Source organism: Macaca nemestrina, chromosome 10 (genome assembly GCF_043159975.1).
Source record: "Macaca nemestrina isolate mMacNem1 chromosome 10, mMacNem.hap1, whole genome shotgun sequence".
In the NCBI taxonomy this organism is placed as follows: Eukaryota; Metazoa; Chordata; class Mammalia; order Primates; family Cercopithecidae; genus Macaca; species Macaca nemestrina.
The window spans coordinates 142,982,481-143,004,654 of record NC_092134.1 but is presented as its reverse complement, the minus strand read 5'-3'; the positions used below and the strand labels follow the sequence as shown (position 1 = coordinate 143,004,654).

The window sequence follows — 22,174 nt, the reverse complement described above, 5'->3', positions numbered from 1 at the left end:
ACCTGACGTCAGGAGTTCAAGACCATCCTGGCCAACACGGTGAAACCCTGTCTCTACAAAAATACAAAAATCAGCCGGGCATAATAGCAGGTACCTGTAATACCAGCTACTCGGAAGGCGGAGGCAAGAGAACTGCTTGAACCCAGGAGGTGGAGGTTGCAGTGAGCTAAGCTCGTGCTTCAGCCTGGGCGACAGAGGCGAAATTCCTTCTCAACAACAACAAAAATACAGAGTTAAATAATTTTTGAAAGTATTCTGAATTCATTGTTTTCAAAACTGAAGATTATTTATACTGCCAAATCCTACATATTTAATATTTTAAGTTAATGTGATCCCTTAAGATAAAGAAATGTAGTTTTCTTAGCAAAAGCTAAACCAGCAAAAGCTAAATCAGCTTGGAGGTAAGCAAAAGTTTGAATAAATCTGCACCTCTTCTTCTGGCAGCATCTTTCTCCGCCCATCCTTCACCGGAAATCCACTTCCAAAGTCTTTTGAGGAGATATCTGCCCCATATTCCACGATAACATCTTCTTCAATGCTGCTTACCAGCCGCCAAAATTCCTTTTCTACTAGTTCTGTGGGAACCATCTACACAGGGAAAAGAAAGACGACAAATTATTAAACCGCTATAACTATAACCCAGTATAACATAATACACAGGGTCAAGTAAACACAAACCCATGATGAGATTAAAAATCTTCTGATTCCCTAGAGAAGTAAAGACCCAGATCCTAGCTTTTCCATTGAGAACAGGGAAAAGCTGAGATAACTCGGACATTCAGAAAAACGTAATGAACTGTGCTGCCCTTTTCTGAAGGAAACTGTTTCCCAAGAGTAAGAACAAAGATGAACCAGGAAATCAAGGAGGAATAAGGAAATGTAAACAGCAAGACTAAATTTTTTAATAGCCTCTATGTTTTGCCTTTTATGATTTTAACACAAAATTTCATTTTCGTTTTGTTTTTTATTATACTTTAAGTTCTACATTGAGTATTTCTCCTAATGCTAGCCACGAACCCCCAGACAGGTGCTGGTGTGTGATGTTCCCCTCCCTGTGTCCATGTGTTCTCACTGTTCAACTCCCACTTACGAGTGAGAACATGGAGCGTTTGGTTTTCTGTTCCTGTGTTAGTTTGTTGAGAATGATGGTTTCCAGATTCATCCATGTCCCTGCAAAGAACATGAACTTACCCTTTTTTACGGCTGCATAGTATTCCATGGTATATATGTGCCACATTTTCTTTATCTAGTCTATCATTGATGGGCATCTGGGTTGAGATTTCAAGTCTTTAAGGCAAGACTAAATTTTAATAACTATAGCAAATTTTTTGGACAGGGACTAAAAAAGCCTAAGATATCCTAGGAAAAGAAGCAAACCCCACAGTAAAAATAAAGAAAAGCAGCAACTGTCCAATACTTTATGCTTTTCTGTAAAGGATTACTCATAGAGGGCTAATATAACAATTCGAGCATCAAAATAGACTTCACAGTGGTGCGTAGTGGCTCATACCTGTAATCCCAGCACTTTGGGAGGCCGAGGCAGGCAGATCACTTGAGGTCAGGAGATCGAGACCAGCCTAGGTGACATGGTGAAATCCCATCTCTATTAAAAATACAAAAATTGGCTGGGCGCAGTGGCTCATGGCTGTAATCCCAGAATTTTGGGAGGCCAAGGCAGGTGGATAACCTGAGGTCAGGAGTTCGAGACCAGCCTGACCAATATGGTGAACCCCATCTCTTCTAAAAACACAAAAATCAGCTGGCAGTGGTTGAGTGCACCTGTAGTCCCAGTTACTTGGGAGGCTGAGACAGGAGAACTGCTTGAACCCGGGCAGTAGAGGCTGCAGTGAGCAGAGATGCTGCCACTGCACTCCAGCCTGGGCAACAGAGCGAGACTGTTTAAAAAAAAAAAAAAAAAAATCCAAAAATTAGTCAGGTATAGCAGTGCACACCTGGAGTCCCAGCAACTTGGTAGGCTGAGGCAAGAGAATCACTTGGCCCTGGGGGTAGGAGGCTGCAGTGAGCCAAGATCGCGCCACTGCACTCCAGCCTGGGTGACAGAATGAGACTCCAACTCAAAAAAAAAAAAATAGATTTTACAACAAAGGAGTACATACTGCCACAACAGACAGTGAAAGAAAAAGAAATAGATGTCAGGCCTCTGATTTTAAGACGCAGTGTTTCATCATCTTTTTCATGCAGTCCCTGTTTTCTACAAAATAATAAAAGTAAAAGAGAAGGCCGGGCACAGTGGCTCATGCCTGTAATCCTAGCACTTTGGGAGGCCGAGGCAGGCAAATCACAAGGTCAGGAGTTCAAGACCAGCCTGGTCAATATGGTAAAACCCCGTCTCTAATAAAAATACAGAAATTAGCTGGGCATGGTGGCGGTGCCTGTAGTCCCAGCTACTCAGGAGGCTGAGGCAGGAGAATCGCTTGAACATGGGAGGCAGAGGTTGCAGTGAGCCGAGATTGTGCCACTGCACTCCAGCCTGGGTGACAAAGTAAGACTCTGTCTCAAAAAAAAAAAAAGAGGAAACTGAAGGCTTTGGACTCAGGTAAATCTTTGTACCTCCCCAGACTGACCTAAAAGATAGTTTACTCACATGGACTGGCATATTAAAATAATCAGACTTAAAATTATCTGCCATCTCTCCAAAGCTCTGAAGTGTATACTCTCGTACAGCTTGTTCAAATCCAAAGGCTTCTCGAGGTTTGCTACATTCCTGGAAAGAAAAAATATGTAAGATTCACTCACTGAAACGAAACTGAAGAAAGCTTTAAGGCTCTTAGTTACTAACTTCTTTGATCATTTCCCTAGGTAAAGCAAATCCAATCAACCCTAGACAACAAAACAAATATCAGCTCCTTACAATACAGTATCAGGAAGTATTTTCTAGAGTCTCGACGTCATCGTCACAGCCTTCCAACAGGAAGGCGGCACTAAGACGGCTTTAGATCCAGAGTAGCATTAAGTTCTGGCACCAAGACAAACATCTAAAGGACTGACCGGAATCATCCCGAGGGATGCCTAACACTCTTGGCACACCAGGGGTTTTGGCCACGGAGAACATACATGTTCATGGAGGAGGGAAAGGTAATGGATAAGGGGACAGCCACTGGACTGTGAGGATATCAGACTAAGAGAATACCTTGCTCACACTACCAATCACCATGACCAGTGTCTTAACACAATGACTCACTCAGAGAATTGCCTCTGAATCTTTTAACCTTGAGAATTGTAAATAAGCAATAATTCAAACGGCATAAAAGACCTTTGAATGCATTTACATACACCCAGCCAACACCTTCTCTTTAATGTCCTATCACAGCATTTTGTTAAAAAAAGTAAACAGACTGGGCATTTCACGACAATGACAGTACTACAATCTTTCACTAAGAAAAATTTAGCACAATCAAGTAAAAATTTGGGCAAGCTAAAAGATACCATCAGGGCCCAGCACAGTGGCTCGCATCTGTAATCCCAGCACTTTGGAAGGTCAAGGCAGGTGGACCACTTGAGTCCAGGAGTTTAGACCAGCCTGGCCAACATGGTAAAACCTTGTCTCTACAAAAAATACAAAAATTAGCTGGGCGTGGTGGCGTACATCTGTAGGGAGGCTGAGCTGAGAGTATCACCTGAGCCCAGACGTCAGAAGTTGCAGTGAGCTGAGATCGTGCCACTGCACTATAGCCTGGGTGAGAGGCTGTAGACCCTGTCTCAAAAAAGTAAACAAATAAATAGTAAATAAATAAAAGATATCATCAATTTATTTAATAGCATGAAATTGGATGCATAAATCCCAAGTTCTACAGTTTCATGTCTGGTTATACTTTCAATTAATAGAGAAAAAACAATCTATGCTTTTCTTCATTTTTATTGTTGTCCAGCAATATAATAAAGTCTCATTATCTGCAGCAATAAACAGAATGACCTAACCAACAGTCAGAAAAAGAACCTTTGAAAGGCAAGCTACCACAATACAATTGTTACATTTCCATTCAATATAGACATTTTAAGTCCTGGAAATTGACCAGGCACGGTGGCTCATGCCTGTAATCCCAGCACTTTGGGAAGCCGAGGCACGCAGATCACGAGGTCAAGAGACCGAGACTATCCTGGCCAACATGGTGAAACCATGGTCTCTACTAAAAATACAAAAATTAGCTGGGCGTAGTGGCTCGCGCCTGTAGTCCCAGCTACTTGGGAGGCTGAGGCAGGAGAATCGCTTAAACCCGGGAGGTGGAGGTTGCAGTGAGCTGAGATCACGCCATTGCATTCCAGCCTGGTGACAAAGCAATACACCATCTCAAAAAAAGAAAAGTCCCGGAAATTTTAAACACCACATAATGAAGAGAGAATGACAAAAGGAAACATATTTGGGAATATGTTTACATGTATGTGTACATGCATGTATTATTGTTTTTAATTAAAAAAGGATCCATAGACGTTAGACTTGTACCTCAGCGACACATTTAGGACACCTCCAGTCTCCTTTGGGCACATCAGGTAGTGGAGGAATTAGACAAAATGTATGATAGCTGTCATCACATCCGTCACACAAAAGCAACTTATCTTCATTGTTTCCCCGACCACAAAACATACAAACATAGAGATCAACCTGTTAAAAAAATAAAAATAAAAGTCTATTTTCCATAATACTAAATTTTTACCAGGAACTCCTTAGCTGAAACAAACAAAATAATACAACTGAAAAGTAAACATAACTTAAATCCTGAATGTCTATTTCAAGAAATTGTATTTAAACAGCTTTTCACAAAACTCCCTAAATTTTCCTCCAGAGTTTTTACAAGCAAGTTAATAAAAGAATATCAGGTTGTTAAAGAAAGACTACAAATCTAGGGTATTTGAAAATCAATTTACATATATTTTTTAAAATACCATGTCCTTCTTCCCATATACGAATACTCTTTGATAGAGAATGAAGACCGAGACTGTCTATGATAGAACTCAATGATTACACAGATTCATTTTCATGCTCTCACTTGGTTACCCATAAGGTATATGACTTACAGGAAGCAGCCTACGTACATAGGACAAAGCAAGGTTAACAACATAAACAAAAGCTGTAACTTCATAGATTTGCCATCAAGTCTTCTAACCAAATGAGCTAACTAAATACATACCAAGATATACCAGGATAGAAAGTGCAAAACTATAATAAAAATAAATCCTTTCCCTCCTGACAGACCCCAAAACACTTACAAAGTTAACAGAGAGAGTGCCTTTCCGTTGTCTCATTTGCATGTTAAATGCGTCTGACCTGTTGGTAACTTTTCGTCTTCGGGTGACCTCATCTTGAAATAAAAAGTTATACAATAATAGTAAAAACTAATGTTGAGAGCTTACTATGGACGAGACACTATTTAAAATTATTTAAATTAGTTAAAATCTTACAACTGTTTATCTATCTAGAGGTAGATACACTATTTATTATCTCTCACTGAAGATGAAGAACCTGAGGTACAGCAAAGTTAATAACTTGCTCAAAATCATACAGCAAGGCAGATTTAAGATTCTAATCCAGTCACGTAGGATCCAGAGAGCTTACCCATTTAATGCTGTATTTGTATGCAGTATGTACTACATACAACCCACAGGTATTACTTGGAGGAACTCCCAAATTAGGGACTAATTTCTAAGACTGTTGATAGCCAATACTATAATTACAAGAATAACAAAAATAAAGTACTTAATTCTTCAAAAAGAAATATTATCATTATTACAATGTATCTAGTAAGTCTTATTACATGGGATGTTTTAAGAGAGATGGAACAATATTATTTAATCTTCTAGAGTTCAGTCCACTATCTGAATTGTATGATTTAACTACACATCTAAGTACATAGTAATTAGTATTTGTGACTGTAGCATTTCATTAAGTTCTGATATAGTCAAAACATACCCAGCCTAATCTTTGTTAAACGGTTTTAAAATTGACATGTTGCATAAAGAGAACAGTGGACCCTGATCTTTGCACGAGCAGTTCTACTGACAAAAAACTTCCACACGTGAAGCCGAGTACTAGACTTACTAAAGAAAACAGTTTATTTAAATGAAGTGACATAATATATCAAGGACAATTATTTTTAAAATCAAAATTATGGTTAGAATTTTAAAATTCTAAGTTTCCCCCAGCATATGTTGATACTAAGAGTCACAAGCTTTAGCTCACTAGGTAAGAACCATTAATTCCACCATTCTCTCATAAACCAGCCTTATAAACTGCAATAAATTTGTGTCATATATTAGATATAGAGAAGGAAAATCCTCTCCTCCAAAATCATAAAAATTCAACATAAGATTGCTCTTCACACCTTAAACTTAAGATATCTGGCATTAAAACAGGCGATGTGCCTGGGAACCACATTGCAACTTTACAATTCTTAAGAAATTCCCAGCACGGACTGCAATTCAAGTATCATTTGAATGTTTTTACAACCATATTCTACCTTATCTCTTTTCATGATCAAATAACAAATCTTACCTTCTTTATCTTTTGTTCCCATTGCCAGGCCCACAACCTTGGGCCCAGCCCCAAAAATCTGAAGTTTCTTCAATTCCGTGTTTCTATTCACATCTCCAGATTCTGACTAAAAGATAAGCAAAATTCACGTAAGCATAATTATGCTGATTCATGCATTTATTTTTTTACCCCAGAAAAGTTTCAGGATCCTCTTCAAAACGAAAGAACAAATTATTGGATTTCTTTTCTGTAAATCCACTTCGCTGCCTCATTACCACAGTTGAAAACAGTCACCAAAACACCATGCACCCAGATTCCTTTCCACAAAATAAAATTCGTGTATGACTCGTAAAAGCACAGCTGTCAAGCTGTCTAAAGACAGACACTGCCGGTTATCACACCACAGAAATCCCCACTTCTAACTTGCTACTGGACACCTGTATTTGATTAGAGGGCATCTCAGGACATGAACTGTGACTGTCCTAAGCCAATGATACTAACCTCATTTTACTTTGTTGGTGATGACCAACAAAGGGGTGGGAATGTGATCCAGTTCTAGCCAGTGGAACATTAAAAAATTGTACTGGAATCCCCTGGGAAAGATTGCCATCTTCTAATAAAAGGCAAATGGCCAGGCACAGCGGTTCACACCTGTAATCCCAACACATTGGGAGGCCAAGGCAGGTGGATCATTTGAGTTCAGTAGTTACAGACCAGCCTGGGCAACACAGGGAAACCCCATTTCGACAAAAAGTACAAAAATTAGCCAGGCAAGGTGGTGTGCATCTGCAGTCCCAGCTACTTGGGAGGCTGAGGTTGGAGGATCACTTGAGTTTGAGCGGTTGAGGCAGTGAGGTGAGATCATGCTGCTGAACTCCACCCTGGGAGATAGATGAGACCCTGAATCAATCAATGGGAAAGCTTCTCCCAGCCTGGGCAACATAGTGACCCCCGTCTCTACCAAAAAAACAAAAAAATTAAAAATTATCTGCCCATGGTGGCACGCACCTGAAGTCCTAGCTACCCAGGAGACTGAGGCAGGAGGATCGCGTGAAGCCCTGGAGTTCAAGGCTGCAGCGAGCCGTGATTGTCCTACCACACTTCAGCCTGGGTGACAGAAAAAGACTCTGTGTCAAAAAAATAAAAAGGAAAGCATCTTAAAGAATAAGTCCTTTTGGAGGCCGGGTGCAGTGGCTCACGCCTGTAATCCCAGCACTTTGGGAGGCTGAGGCGGGTGGATCACGAGGCCAGGAGTTCGAAACCAGCCCGCCCAATATGGTAAAACCCCATCTCTACTAAAAATACAAAAATTAGCCACGCATGGTGGTGCACGCCTATAGTCCCAGCTACTCAGGAGGCTGAGGCAGAATTGCTTGAACCCAGGAGGTGGACGTTGCAGTGAGCTGAGATTGAGGCACTGCACTCCAGCCTGGGCGAGAGTAAGACTCTGTCTCAAAAAAAAAAAAAAAAAGAAGTCCTTTTGCCCCAACTCCCTTCCTTCCTGCTAAGGGACTCAGTCTGGTGAAAACACGGTGCTGGACTCTGCAGCAGCCATACCACAACTGAGAGGAAATTTATTACCCACACACTGAAGAACGCAAGGCAGAAAAATGGAAAGAACCCAAGCCCTTGACCAATCCTAGAACTACTTACCTCTGAAAACCTTATGCAAAAATGTATTCTTATGTGAAAAATTAATTATTAATGTTTAAGCTACTACCACCTGGCATTCTAATACTTGAAAGTGAGAACATCCTGACAGATACTGGTATTCAATCTTGAATTAAAATTAACCTTAATCTCTGAATATAGACTAAGTAAACAGCCAAAATTTATTTTACGTGTATAATAAATAAAGAATAAGCATAAAAATAAACCAAGATAAAACACAGACTACTTTATAAGTCTGTGATTACATACCAAATGATGTATGCAATCTAGACTAACAAAAGATCATATAACTACAAAACCTAAATGCCACTTCAATATTTATCTTTAAACTTTTGTAGACTGATTTGGTTATATTAACCAACTTCTACTGTTAGTCGAACGAGAAATATAACACCACACATTCTTTACCATTATTAAAGCAGAGTACATAACAATAAAGCTGATACATGTTCAGTAAATGGTATGTGCCACATCTAAGTAATCAATTAGTCCTTACAACAACCTTTTCAGAAAAGTAATAAAGTTCCAAAAAGTAGAATAAAACAACATTCTTTGATCTAAAACTCAAAATAACAAAATTAAAAAGGACCTTCCACCTGAACATTTTAATTCTCTGCTTAAAAAATAACAGGCCAGGCACGACAGCTCACATCTATATATCCCAGCACTTTGGAGGCCAAGGCAGGTGGATCACAAGGTCTGGAATTCAAGACCAGCCTGGACAATACGGTGAAACCTCGTCTCTACTAAAATTACAAAAATTAGCCACATGTGGTGGCAGGCACCTGTAATTCCAGCTACTCGTGAGGCTGAGGCAGGGAACTGCTTGAACCCGGGAGGTGGAGGCTGCAGTAAGCTGAGATCACGCCACTGCACTCCAGCCTGGGCGACAGAGCAAGACTCCATCTCAAAAAAAAATAATAATTTTTAAAATAACAATAAAAAGACTACATATTAGATCTCTAAAACAAATTAGTGATCACAGGAAATTTTATAGTCTTAAACATTTCAATAAAAACAAAAGATTAAAATTAAACTCCCAACTCAAAACACCAGGAAAAAACTAGAAGATACACCAAAAGAACTGTGGTGCTGGATTAGAGCTGGATTAGAGGATGAATGCAAAATATCAAGTTACAAATTTTTAAAAATTTATTTTCTAGCCCTGACCATTTAAAAGAGCCTAGAAGCAATGACATCCCAGTGGGAACAAGCAGACCATGTGCTCAGATCATGGTTTCTAAATACCATTTCAAACACACAAATGAACCAGCATCCCTAGTAGAAATTTCAGACATAATAGCAGCCAGCACTTGCTTAAAGACTGGACATGGAGTATAGGGAAATAAAGAAATCAAAGAGTTTAATTCATTTGATTCATTCAAAGGCTTTTATGGTTGGGCACTGTGGTTCATGCCTGTAATCTGAGCACTTTGGGAGGCCAAAGCAGGCAGATCACTTGAGCCCAGGAATTCGAGAACAACCTTGGCAACATGGCAAAACCCTGTCTCTACAAACACACAAAAATTAGCTGAGTGGTGGTATGTACTTATGGTCCCAGCCACCTGGGAGGCTGAGGTGGGAGGATGGCTTTAGCCTAGGAGGCAGAGGTTGTGATTACCCAAGACTGCACCACTGCACTCCAGCCTGGGTGACAGAGTCACACGCTGTCTCAAAAAAAAGGCCAGGGGGAGTAGGAAGGAAGGAGGAAGGGAGGAAGGGATGAAGGGAGGGAGGGAGGAAACAAGGAGAGAAGGAAGAGATGATAATACATTATCTTTCAGATGTATTGAATTTGGCATACCTGTACTACAGCCAATCATAAGTACACACGTATACGTACGCACACACCCCTGGTGAAAAGGAAAGGATGGATGTTAAGACAGATTTGGGCTGGGTGCGATGGTTCACGCCTATAATCCCAGCACTTTGGGAGGCTGAGGCAGGCAGATCACTTGTGGCCAGTTCAAGACCAGCCTGGCCAAAATGGTGAAACTCTGTCTCTACTAAAAACATAAAAATTGAGCCAGGTGTAGTGGCATGTGCCTGTAATCCCAGCTACTAAGGAGGCTGAGGAAGGAGAATTGTTTGAACCCGGGAGGCAGAGGTCGCAGTGAGCCAAGATCGTGCCACTACACTCCAGCCTGGGCAATAAAGCAAGACTCTGTCTAAAAAAAAAAAGACAAGATTTGAGAGTTCTGAGCATTACAGGTAGTATTTGAAATCCCATGCAGATGAGACAGCTAAGGAGAGTGAAGATGGAAAAGGACTAAAGATACAAAATAAGGGGAAGACAGAAGAGATGACGAAGACGACTAAGGAGTGGTCAGAATACAAGGAGGAAAACCAGAAGAGAGAGCTATCACAAACGCAAGAAAAATCAAGTTAATCTAATTTCAAGGACAGGAGTCAACAACCACATTAAATGTATACGTGACCAGAGACCAATTAAGATATGAAATGAAAATGAGAATCTCAGAATTTGACAATTAAAAACCCAGTGGTAACTTGGACAGTGCAGTTTCAATAAAATTACTTAGCTCAAAGTTAGATTATAGAGTATAAAAACTAAACAGATGTTGAGGAAACTGAGACAATAAAGACTATTTTTCAAGAACCTTCTCTGTGAAAAGAGGCAAGGATAAGGCATTATGTAAGAAGAGGGCTTTCATGTTTCAGACGACAGAGTTAAACACATAACGGGAGGAGAGGAATCCAACAGACAGAGGAGGTAGGAGAGAGAGATTTCTCAGTGTGTTGAAATCACTGAAGATGCCAGAAGGGATGGAAGTGGAGGGATTATCCTTGGAGAGAAAGGTACACTTTGCCCACAGAGACAGACAAAGACTAAGTATGAATACCAGCGGTTTTGTGGATGGGGCAAGAAGCAGAAGTTCTACCAGAAAGCCTTTATTTTCTTTCTGAAATAGAAAACTAGGAATGAACGGCAGACATTCAACAGAACAATTAAGTACAAATTATGAGTTGAAAAAATTCTTAATTTCAAATCCTGAAATAGCATATCAACGAATCTGAATACAGTGACAATTATCACATTCCATGTAGTCCCCATTATTTTTTTTTTTTTTGAGACGGAGTCTCGCTCTGTCGCCCAGACTGGAGTGCAGTGGCACGATCTTGGCTCACCCCAATCCTTCCAGGTTCACGCCATTCTCCTGCCTCAGCCTCCCGAGTAGCTGGGACTACAGGCGCCACCACACCCAGCTAATTTTTTGTATTTTTAGTAAAGACAGGGTTTCACTGTGTTAGCCAGGATGGTCTCAATCTCCTGACCTCGTGATCTGCCTGCCTTGGCCTCCCAAAGTGCTGGGATTACAGGCGTGAGCCACCGCGCCCGGCCTGTAGTCCCCATGTTTATAATAAAGAAAAGCATTAGAAATAGGCAAGACAATCTTCATGGTTTCAAGGTGAACATCAAAAAAAAATTTCACCACAAGCTGGTGATTGGTTAGATGGACAGGAGCAACTGGAGCAACTCTTTTTTTTTTGAGACGGAGTCTCGCTCTGTCGCCCAGGCTGGAGTGCAGTGGCCGGATCTCAGCTCACTGCAAGCTCCGCCTCCCGGGTTCACACCATTCTCCTGCCTCAGCCTCCCGAGTAGCTGGGACTACAGGCGCCACCACCTCGCCCAGCTAGTTTTTTGTATTTTTTAGTAGAGACGGGGTTTCACCGTGTTAGCCAGGATGGTCTTGATCTCCTGACCTCGTGATCCACCCGTCTCGGCCTCCCAAAGTGCTGGGATTACAGGCTCGAGCCACCGCGCCAGGCCAACAACTGGAGCAACTCTTCAAAGCAGAATCACCACGTCAAAGGGACTAGCAATCAGTGTTTACCCATATCACTGTACACCCAAAGATGATCAGAGCTGCTAAGACCAATTGCACTAACAAAAATGACATAATGACGAAACCAGAGTTTACTAACTTATAATGAGGTTATTATTTTCCAATGACTTTCCATGAAAGTCACATTCCTATCCAGGACACCTACCTTTCTATTTTCAAAGAGTACCTAAAAAGCTGGGTATTCAGCAAACATAAATTCAGAAAAAGAAAGGCAGAAATGGCATAACGGAGAGATAGTCCCTGATCTGTAGAAAAGCAAGAAGTATTAATAGTCTGCCTCTCCAGTCCTCTTCTCTACACAACCCCAGATTTAGTGTCTCTTGGTAACAGCAGTTTTTTTTGTTTTTTTTGTTTGTTTGTTTGTTTTTGAGACGGAGTCTCGCTCTGTCGCCCAGGCTGGAGTACAGTGGCCGGATCTCAGCTCACTGCAAGCTCCGCCTCCCGGGTTCACGCCATTCTCCTGCCTCAGCCTCCCCAGTAGCTGGGACTACAGGCGCCGCCACCTCGCCCGGCTAGTTTTTTGTATTTTTTTAGTAGAGATGGGGTTTCACCGTGTTAGCCAGGATGGTCTCGATCTCCTGACCTCGTGATCCGCCCATCTCGGCCTCCCAAAGTGCTGGGATTATAGGCTTGAGCCACCGCGCCCAGCGTTAACTGCAGTTTTATCCTGCTTCTCTGATACCCACTTTTGATGCTAATCATTCCCACTCCTATACTACATTGTTTCCTTAAATGTTAAAATCGCCGGGCGCGGTGGCTCAAGCCTATAATCCCAGCATTTTGGGAGGCCGAGGCGGGCGGATCACAAGGTAAGGAGATAGAGACCATCCTGGCTAACACGATGAAACCCCGTCTCTACACAAAAAATTAGCTGAGTGAGGTGGCGGGCGCCTGTAGTCCCAGCTACTCGGGAGGCTGAGGCAGGAGAATGGCGTGGGCCCGGGAGGCCGAGCTTGTAGTGAGCAGAGATTGCGCCACTGCACTCTAGCCTGGGCAACAGAGTGAGACTCCGTCTCAAAAAAAAAAAAAACACACAGTTAAAATCAATGATTAGGATTCAGTGCAGTTGTTTTTCCTGTCCATCTATACGTTAACGTACATGGATTAAATCTTAGGAGTTCTAAAGGCACCTCACTTTCTCAGTCTCCAAACTTGTCTTTACTAAAAACCTTAAAAGACCACAGAGAAAAGGAAACGGGTTTGAAAGAGAAGCAAAGTTTGGGGAAAAAAAGAAAAAATAAAAGAAATAGGGGAAGGAGGGAATCAGACAAAAAATAAATTAGGGCATTTTTCGTCTGATGTATTAGGCTTTGAAATTATTTTAGGTTACATGAACACTACAGTAGTTAAACTGGAATGGCTCGGACACTAAGAAATTTATACTCTGGTTCTTAAAGGAATGGTGGGTGAAAAATAAAACCACACTTTCCTATTCATCTCACTTCCACTAACATAAAAATAAAACGTATTAGAATTCATCCGCATGTCTATAAAATTGGTACTACGGTATCCGAGATCACCCTCTGACTGTCATCCCTGTCAAAAACTGCTAAAAATTAACAAAGAACTTTCTAAATCAAATTACACCACATTTCACAATTTATTCTCCATTCATCTCAAAACTAAATAAAAATATGGCTCAAGTTTTAAAGAACGACAGTATATGAGTGGCCTCCCATGACCAGGTAACTGTTCCACACAGTTAATGCACTTAAAACTCCCATTAAAAATGGTCCATAAGCCAGGCACAGCAGCACACGCCAAGCAGCACTGCTCAAGAGGCTGAGGCAAGAGGATCACTCGAGCCAGAGTTCAAGGCTAGCGTGGGCAACATCACGAGACTGCCTATTTAAAGAAAAAAGGAAAAAAAGCCCATAGACATCGATACCTGAGACTTCACACGTCTTGTTCTCTTCGGCAGAGTGTTCATTCTTGTGCCTGGCTCTGGGGAAGTTTGGGTATCAGTGCTGAGAACCTCAGGCTCCACTTTTTCTTTAAGATCTAAATTAGGCATCTGCACACCCTAAAAGATCAGAGCACAGAAAGAGAACAGGTTCACTGATAAGAAATCATGCTGGAGAATCAGCGGGAAAATAATAAATTGCCAATGAATCCCTAAAACTACATAAAACTGGATCACAATTCTCTCTCAAGCTGACATACAGCTATCCCTATCAAAATCCTGGCAGGCTTTTTGTTGTTGTTAAAACCGAAAGCTGACCCCAAAACTTACGTGGAAATGTAAGTTGTTTAGAAATTTTGAAAAAGAACAAAAAAACTTAACACTACTGAATACCAACATTTACCATAAAGCTATAGTACTCAAGACAAGGTAGCACTGGTTTTAGGGTCGATATGTAAATCAATGCAAGAAAAACAGAGTCCAGAAATAAACCCACACATTTATGGTCAACTGATTTCCAACAAAGATGGTGAGTTAAATCAGTGGGAAAAGGATAGCCTTTTAAACAAATGGTGCTGGTACTACTCAATATTCATATACCCCCTTCCCCACCAAAAAATAAACTTACATCTTCACCTCATACTATACACACAAAAAAAGCCTCAAAATGCATCACTGACCAAAATATAAAAGCCAAAACTGTAAGAATTTCTAGATTAAAGCAAAGAAGAAAATCTCTGTGACCTTGGAAAAGATTCCTTAAATATGACACCAAAAGTACAATGTACAGAAGGAAAAAATAAATAAATAAATGGTTCTTCAAAAAGTCACCATTACAAAAATGAAAAGATAACAGAGTAGGAGAAAATATCTGCAAATTATTTACCTGATAAAGGACTTGTACACAAACTGTATAACAAACTCACAAGTATAAGACAACCCAATTTTAAAAAGATCTGAACACTTTACCAAGATATACAAATGGCTAATACGAATATGAAAATAGGCACATCACTAGTCATTAGAGAAATGCAAATTCAAACCACAGTAAGACATGACTACACAACTAACTACAACGGCTATAATTTTAAAACCTGACAATACCAAGTGTGGCCAGGATGTGGGAAAACCAGAAGCCTCGACATCACTGCTGGGAAAGTAAAAAGATTCAGCCACTTTGGGAAACAACGTGGCAGTTCTGAAAAACTTACACGGGCCAGGTGCGGTGGCTCACACCTATAATCTCAGCATTTTGGGAGGCCAAGGCGGGCAGATCACTTGCAGTCAGGAGTTAGAGATCAGCCTGACCAACATGGTGAAACTCTGTCTCTACTAAAAGTACAAAAATTAGCTGTGGGTGGTGGCGTGCACCTGTAGTCCCAACTACTCTACTCAGGAGGCTGGGGTAGGAGAATCGCTTGAACCCAGGAGGCGGAGGTTGCAGTGAGCCAAGTTCATGCCACTGCACTCCAGCCTGAGCGACAGAGCGAGATTCCATCTCAAAAAAAAAAAAAATTTACACATAAACTTACCATAAAACCCAGCAATTCCACTCCCAAGTATCTACCCAAGAAAAATGAAAACATATGTCAACTTAAAGACTTGTATATGAATATTCATAGTATCATAAACTAGTAGTCATAAACTGGAAACAATCTAAATGTCCATCAACTGGTAAATGGATTAACAAAAGGTGGTATATCCATACAATGGATTATTATTCAGCCATAAAAATTTAGTACAGACATATGCTATAACATGGCTAAACTTTTTTTTCTGAGACAGGGTCTCACTCTGTCACCCAGGCTGGAGTGCAGTGGCACTATCTCAGCTTACTGCAACCTCCATTTCCCAGGCTGAAGCAATCCTCCTACTTCAGTCTCTGGAGTAGCTGGGACCACAGGCGCATACCACCACATCTGGCTGATTTTTTGTATTTTCAGTAGAGATGGGGTTTTGCCATGATGCCCAGGCTGGTCTCAAACTCCTGGCCTCAAACGATCCACCCACCTCAGCCTCCCACAGTGCTAGGATTACAGGCATTAGCCACCGCATTCAGACAACACGGCTGAACTTTCAAAACATTAGGCTAAGTGAAAAAAGCTAGACATACAATCATATTGTATGATTACACCTAGGTGAAAGTTCTAGAAAAGGCAAACTATAGCGCCAGAAAGCAGGTCAGGAATTGCCTGTGTGTGGGGGTGGAACAGGAACCAATTACAAATGAACAAGAGAATTTTGGAGGCTAGTGGAAGTGCTCTAAAACTGGATCCCAGTCATCGTTGCATAAATGTAGAAATTTATTAAAGCTTACCGACTACGCACCCACAAAGGGTGAATTCTATGGTATATAAATTATACCTAATAAAGCTGTTTTTAAAAAATTCATGAAACAGGAGTTTTTCAAAAAATATCAGTCATCAGGTTTATTTTAAATAAATATTCTTCATTTCCATTATTATCTTGTAAACCATCAAAAATAGCTATGATTTTTGCACTATGATAAACACTTTGCTTCCCCAAATTTTAGTGCCTGCTAAGTTGGGTTAAACAAAGTCTAAAGTTTATACTTGGGCAAACTGGATTTATCAACTTTTTCTAAAAAGAATAATGCATCTCACCATAAGGCTCACGCCAGACTGGAAAAGCTCATACGGGTAGAGAATTCTTTCATAATGTGACTTCAAAAGAGACCCAGTTCCTTTTCCTGGCAGATACCCCAAGCGACTACCCACTTTAGACCATTTCTTCTCTTTGGTGACCATTTCAAAACCTCCTTTGCTGGCAACAATCTGAAAAGAAAGTAAAAGTTGCTTAGAGAAAAAAATGTAGATTCAAGCATCCTGACTCTTAAGTCTTGCCTACTAAATAGAATAATTATTCAGGGCTTAAATTTCAAATTTCCTTTCAATGAATATCTAAGCAAACTGACACCTGTCAACATTTGGAGTAAGAAATAGAAACAATGCTTTTCAGAGGTTTAAAATGTAATTAACATTATGCCTACCTTCAAACCAAGCATTCAAAAATATTTAATGAATACTCTGTACAGTATGTACTATGAGAAAACTAAACACATGTATAGACAATCTACTTAAGGAACTCACAATATGAAATAAGAATAAAAACATAAAAAATTGACATGAAAATAAATGTTATATAATACAAAATAAACATAAATCCTGAAATTAGAAATAACCAAGTAACTTACAGAACTTAACAAAAACATCAATCAAACCATGAATACAGAGGACAGTTTTGAAAAACAGGCTATAGTTTTTCAAAAGGACAAGAGTTTTACATGGAAGATTATAAAGAAACACAGAGGAAAGATTACCTTGCAGTAGATTTACTGATATGGGGTACAGAATATATTGAGGTAGAAAATGAGATAAATTGGCTAACTTGGCTGAATGGTCACATCAAGCCAGGCACTCTACAGAATACGTATTTCAAAGCTCCTTAACATCCAGGAGCTGTTATTATACATCTCTTAGGCTCTAAAATATAGTCATGCACCGCATAACATTTTGGTCAAAGACAGACCGCATATATGACAATGCTCCCATAAGATTATACCATATTCTTACTGAACCTTTGTGTTTAGATACATACACAAATACTTACCATTGTGTTACACTGCCTACAGTATTCAGTACAGTAACACGCTGGACACTTTTGTAGTCTAGAAGCAACAGGCTATGCCACAAAGCCTAGGTGTGCAGTAGGCCATACCATCTGGGTTTGTATAAATACCTTCTTTGATGTTTGCACAATAATGAAATCCCCATGTTTTTCAGAATATATCCCTATCATTAAGTGACACGACTGTACAGGCAGTTTTCAATTTCACTGAGAATAAAGGGGACTGTGACACAGTGTTCGAACTCAGTTTCTCCTATTTGATTTAGTATATACTACTGTATCTTACTACATAAAAAAAGTTAAAGCCAGGCACAGTGGCTCACATCTGTAATTCTAACACTTTGGGAGGCCAAGGCAAGAGGATCGCTTGAGCCCAGGAGTTCCAAACCATGCTGGGCAATACAGTGAGGCCCTCATCTCTACAAAAAATTTAAAAATTAGTTGGGCAGGTTGGGCAGGGATCCCAGGACTTTGGGAGGCAGAGCTAGGCAAATGGCCTGAGTTCAGGAGTTCAAGAGCACCCTGGGCAACATAGTGAAATCCTGTCTCTTCTAAAAAAAATATACAAAAAACTAGCCAGGCGTGGTGGTGCACGCCTATAAGCCCAGCTACTCAGGAGGCTGAGGCCCAAGAATCACTTGAACCCAGGAGGCAAAGGTTGCAGTGAGCTGAGATTGTGCCACTGCACTCCAGCCTGGGCAGTAGAGTGAGACTCCATCTCAGGAAAAAAAAAAAAAATTAACCAGGCAGGTGGTGTACCTGTAGTTCCCAGCTACCTGGCAGGCCAAGGCATGAGCATCAGTTGAGCCCAGGAGATCAAGATCGAGGCTGCAGTGAGCCATGATCACACCACAGCACTCTGGCCTGGCTGACCCTGTCTCAAGTGACCCTGTCTCAAAAAAAAAAAAAGTTAAAAGTGACACATAAAATTACCGTATGATCCTGCAATTTCACTTCTAGGTTTATACTCAAAGAACTGAAAGGAGGGACTCAAACAGATTCTTGCACACCAATGTTCACAGCAGCAACATTCTTGAGAGTCAAAACGGAACCAACCCAAGTTTATCAACAGATAAATGAATAAATGAAATGTAGGACAATAAACATACAACGGAATATTATTCTGCCTTAAAAAGAAAATTCTGATACATCCCAAACAAGAATGAATTTTGAAAATATAAGTAAAATAAGCCAGACACAAAATGATGACTACCATAAAATTCCACTTACATAAGCTACATAGAGTAAGCAAATTCATAGAGACAGAAAGCTTAATAGAAGTTGCCCGGAGTGGTGGAAGGGAGGAGGTCCTGGAACTACACAGTGGTGATAAGTGTACAACACTGTAAATGTACTTAATGCCACTGAACTCTGTATTTTTAAATGCTGATGCTATATACACAATTTAAAAAAAAAGACGAAAAGACGACTCTGGAGCCGACTGCCAGTATTCAAATTCCAGTTCTGTCACTTAATAGTTATATGACCTTGGCCAGGCCTGGTGGCTCACGTCTGTAATCCCAGAACTTTGGGAGGCCGAGGCAGGCAGATCACCTGAGGTCAGCAGTTCGAGATCAGCCTGGCCAACATGGTGAAATTCCGCCTCAACTAAAAATACCAAAAATTAGCCAAGCATGGTGGCACACACCTATCCCAGCTACTATGGAGGCTGGGGAAGGAGAATCGCTTGAACCAGGGAAGAGGAGGCTGCAGTCAGCGAGACTGCACCACTGAACTCCAGCCTGGGCAAGAGCCAGACTCTGTCTCAAGAAAAAAACAAACCAACAACACACACAGTTATATGACCTTGGCAAAGTCACATAATTTGCAATTCAATTTCCTCACCATCATCAAAATAGTAACAACAGTGCCTACACCTCGTTATGAGATTACTGTGAGGACAAATGAAATAAAATATGAAAAGCACCAGGATAAAATACTATACCAATGTTGCTATATTATAAATGTCTATGAGTGTGGACAAATGGAGGGAGAGGGTACACATACTAAAAATAAGTGAAGGAAATGTTTTCAACTCTTATGCTTCATGATGTTATTATAAACAAAGATGAACCTATGGCCAAAGTACAAATTTCCTCTAGCGAATTATCTGAAAGCTTGGTAGAAACACAAATTCATATACACAAGAGTTGAACACATCTCTAGTTCTTCAGCTTCTCTTATCACCCTTAAAGAAGCCCCCTCTGTTAAAAGAATCAACCAGGGGAAAATTACACACACAAAAAAATTATTTTTCAAAGTTGGTAGTAAAGAGAAAGACACAACGAAAGTGGTTTAAATAGAGGGCTGTCTGGAAGCAACTGGATGGATTAGAGTGTCTTTCATTCAACAGGTATCTTTCCAGTGCTTCTCTACTGCCCGCTACTATTCCAGGTACCTGGGATACATTTATGAATAAAACAAAGATCTTTGTCCTCATGGAGCTTACATTCTAGTGGAGGAAGACAGACAAAAAACAATGAACATAATATATAAATTGTGAAGTGATAAATATTGTAGAAAAAATTTAGAAAGCAGTCAAGGGGCCTCCAGGTAACACAGTAAGGATAATCTGAAGTATTAAACGATCGCAAAAAGCCTCATTATAAAGGTGAAATCTAAGCAAAGACTTGAAGGGAGTGAAGCAGTTAACTAGCAGATATAAAGGGAACAGACAAAGCAAAGGCTCCAAGTCAGAAGCATGCCTGGAGCATCTGAGGAGAATAAGGAAGGCCATGTGGCTAAAGCAAAGTGAACCAGCAGGGAGGAGAAGTAAAGGAACTCAGGGAGGCAACAGGAGCCCTCTTATATCTTTACTATCCCATACAATAATAACTCTGACATCATAATCTGCTTTGTATTCAAAGCGTTTCAAGCTGAATTTCCCTTAGTCATGATATACCTGCGTGGATCCAGTCATGATGTCCCACCTAGTTCTGGTGATTAGTAGCAGCCAGGATATAGCCACGACAAAGGAATAAACTATCTCACAAAGAAAATAAAACCATTACTTTGGCTCCATGCATACAATACTCTAACAATCTAACCAAAAAACTCACAAAACCTAACACCTGTTTTTCTTTGGCTGGCAGATTCAAAGATTATCGTGCATAATTAAAAAACACAAACCAGGCAGGGCACAGTGGCTCATGCCTGTAATCCCAGTACTTTGGGAGGCCAAGGCAGGTGGATTACCTGAGGTCGGGAATTCGAAACCAGCCTGGTCAACATGGTGAAACCCCATCTCTACTAAAAATATAAAAATTAGCTAGGCGTGGTGGTAGGCACCTGTAATCCCAGGTACTTGGGAGGCTGAGGCAGGAGAATCACCTGAACCTAGGAGGCAGGGGTTGCAGTGAGCTGGGATCACGCCACTGCACTCCAGCCTGGGCAACACAGCAAGACTCTGTCTCAAAAATAAATAAAAATAAAAAATATCAACCATTTACTCCAAACATTTGCCATGTAGTGCATCACAACACTGTCCCCAAAAATACCACTATAAACCATGCTCTATAAAAAGACACACGGCATGCACTTGAACTGAACACAATCAAGACAAGCCCTTTATCAAAACTTGACCAAAAAGTAGTATCGCTCAAGACCAAAACGGCTGGGAATAGAGACAGTTTTAACATACCTGGGGAACAGTCTTCTACTTAAAAGCTCCCTCTAAAAAAATCCACTAAAAAGACAGGAAAGAAACAAAAAGGTATCCTCTCAAGAGGTCAAATAGACCAAGAAAGGAACCAAATACAAACAAATGTAAACAATATTTTGAAGCTAGTGATAACTAACAAGCCAAAACAATACCAAAAACAGAAACAAAAATTACAAGTTTAAAACTAAGTGCCTTGCAACAGAAGAAAGCCAGAGAAGCTTTTGCAACATAGAATCTGGAAAGGCTTAAGAGGACCCCCTTCCTCCTTTTTCTAAAACAAGGAAAAAAAAAACAGAAAGTCTTAAGAAGTATTTAAGCAGCAGTACCTCTAAAAGTAGGGAAGTAGGGGCGGCAACGCAGCAGAGAACAGGACTGTGAAAACCTGTATAAAAGCACTTAGACCTCTCCAACCCCAGCAGAAAACTGGAGATTTACTCTCAGCAGAGTAAGGGATGCTGAACTAAGAAAGCTACAGGTAAGGAAACTAGCGGACCAGCCTAACATGTCTAACATCTAACTAATAAAGAGTCCAAAAGAAGAGAAAAAATGAGTACACAAAATTATCAAAGAATACAGGAAAAATTAGAAGAATTGAAAGAAATGAGTTATCAGATTAGAAAGGTTACTGAGAGCCATAAAAACAGTGAACGAAAATAAACTCATACCAATGCATATCACCGTGAAATTTCAAAGCCCTGGGAATAAAGATAACATTCTAAATCTTCAAGAAAAAAAAAAAAGTCACAAAAAAACAAGAATATAGCATCGTTCTTCTCACCAACAAGACAATAGAGTAAAGCTTTCAAAATACTGAAGTAAAATGATTTACAATCTAGGCTCTTAAACGCCACCAAACTACCAATAAAGTATAAGAGTAGAACATTTGTACACAAGCAAAAGGTCCTAAAAAATGTGTATCCCATTAACCATCTTTCTCA

The 22,174-nt window shown here is 40.4% G+C and overlaps 1 protein-coding gene across 1 annotated transcript in view; it reads right to left on the bottom strand.

Annotated features, from left to right (window-relative positions):
- LOC105463806 (lysine demethylase 5A) overlaps positions 1-22,174 on the bottom strand; it is a 101,012-nt gene that overhangs the window by 65,763 nt on the left and 13,075 nt on the right. Inside the window, exons 4-10 of the mRNA XM_011711127.3 lie at positions 16,552-16,722; positions 13,913-14,047; positions 6,509-6,614; positions 5,227-5,318; positions 4,463-4,621; positions 2,606-2,725; positions 430-588 (exon numbers count right to left, since the gene is read on the bottom strand). Coding sequence (XP_011709429.1) covers positions 430-588; positions 2,606-2,725; positions 4,463-4,621; positions 5,227-5,318; positions 6,509-6,614; positions 13,913-14,047; positions 16,552-16,722 — 942 coding nt within the window. The remainder of the gene's footprint in view (positions 1-429; positions 589-2,605; positions 2,726-4,462; positions 4,622-5,226; positions 5,319-6,508; positions 6,615-13,912; positions 14,048-16,551; positions 16,723-22,174) is intronic.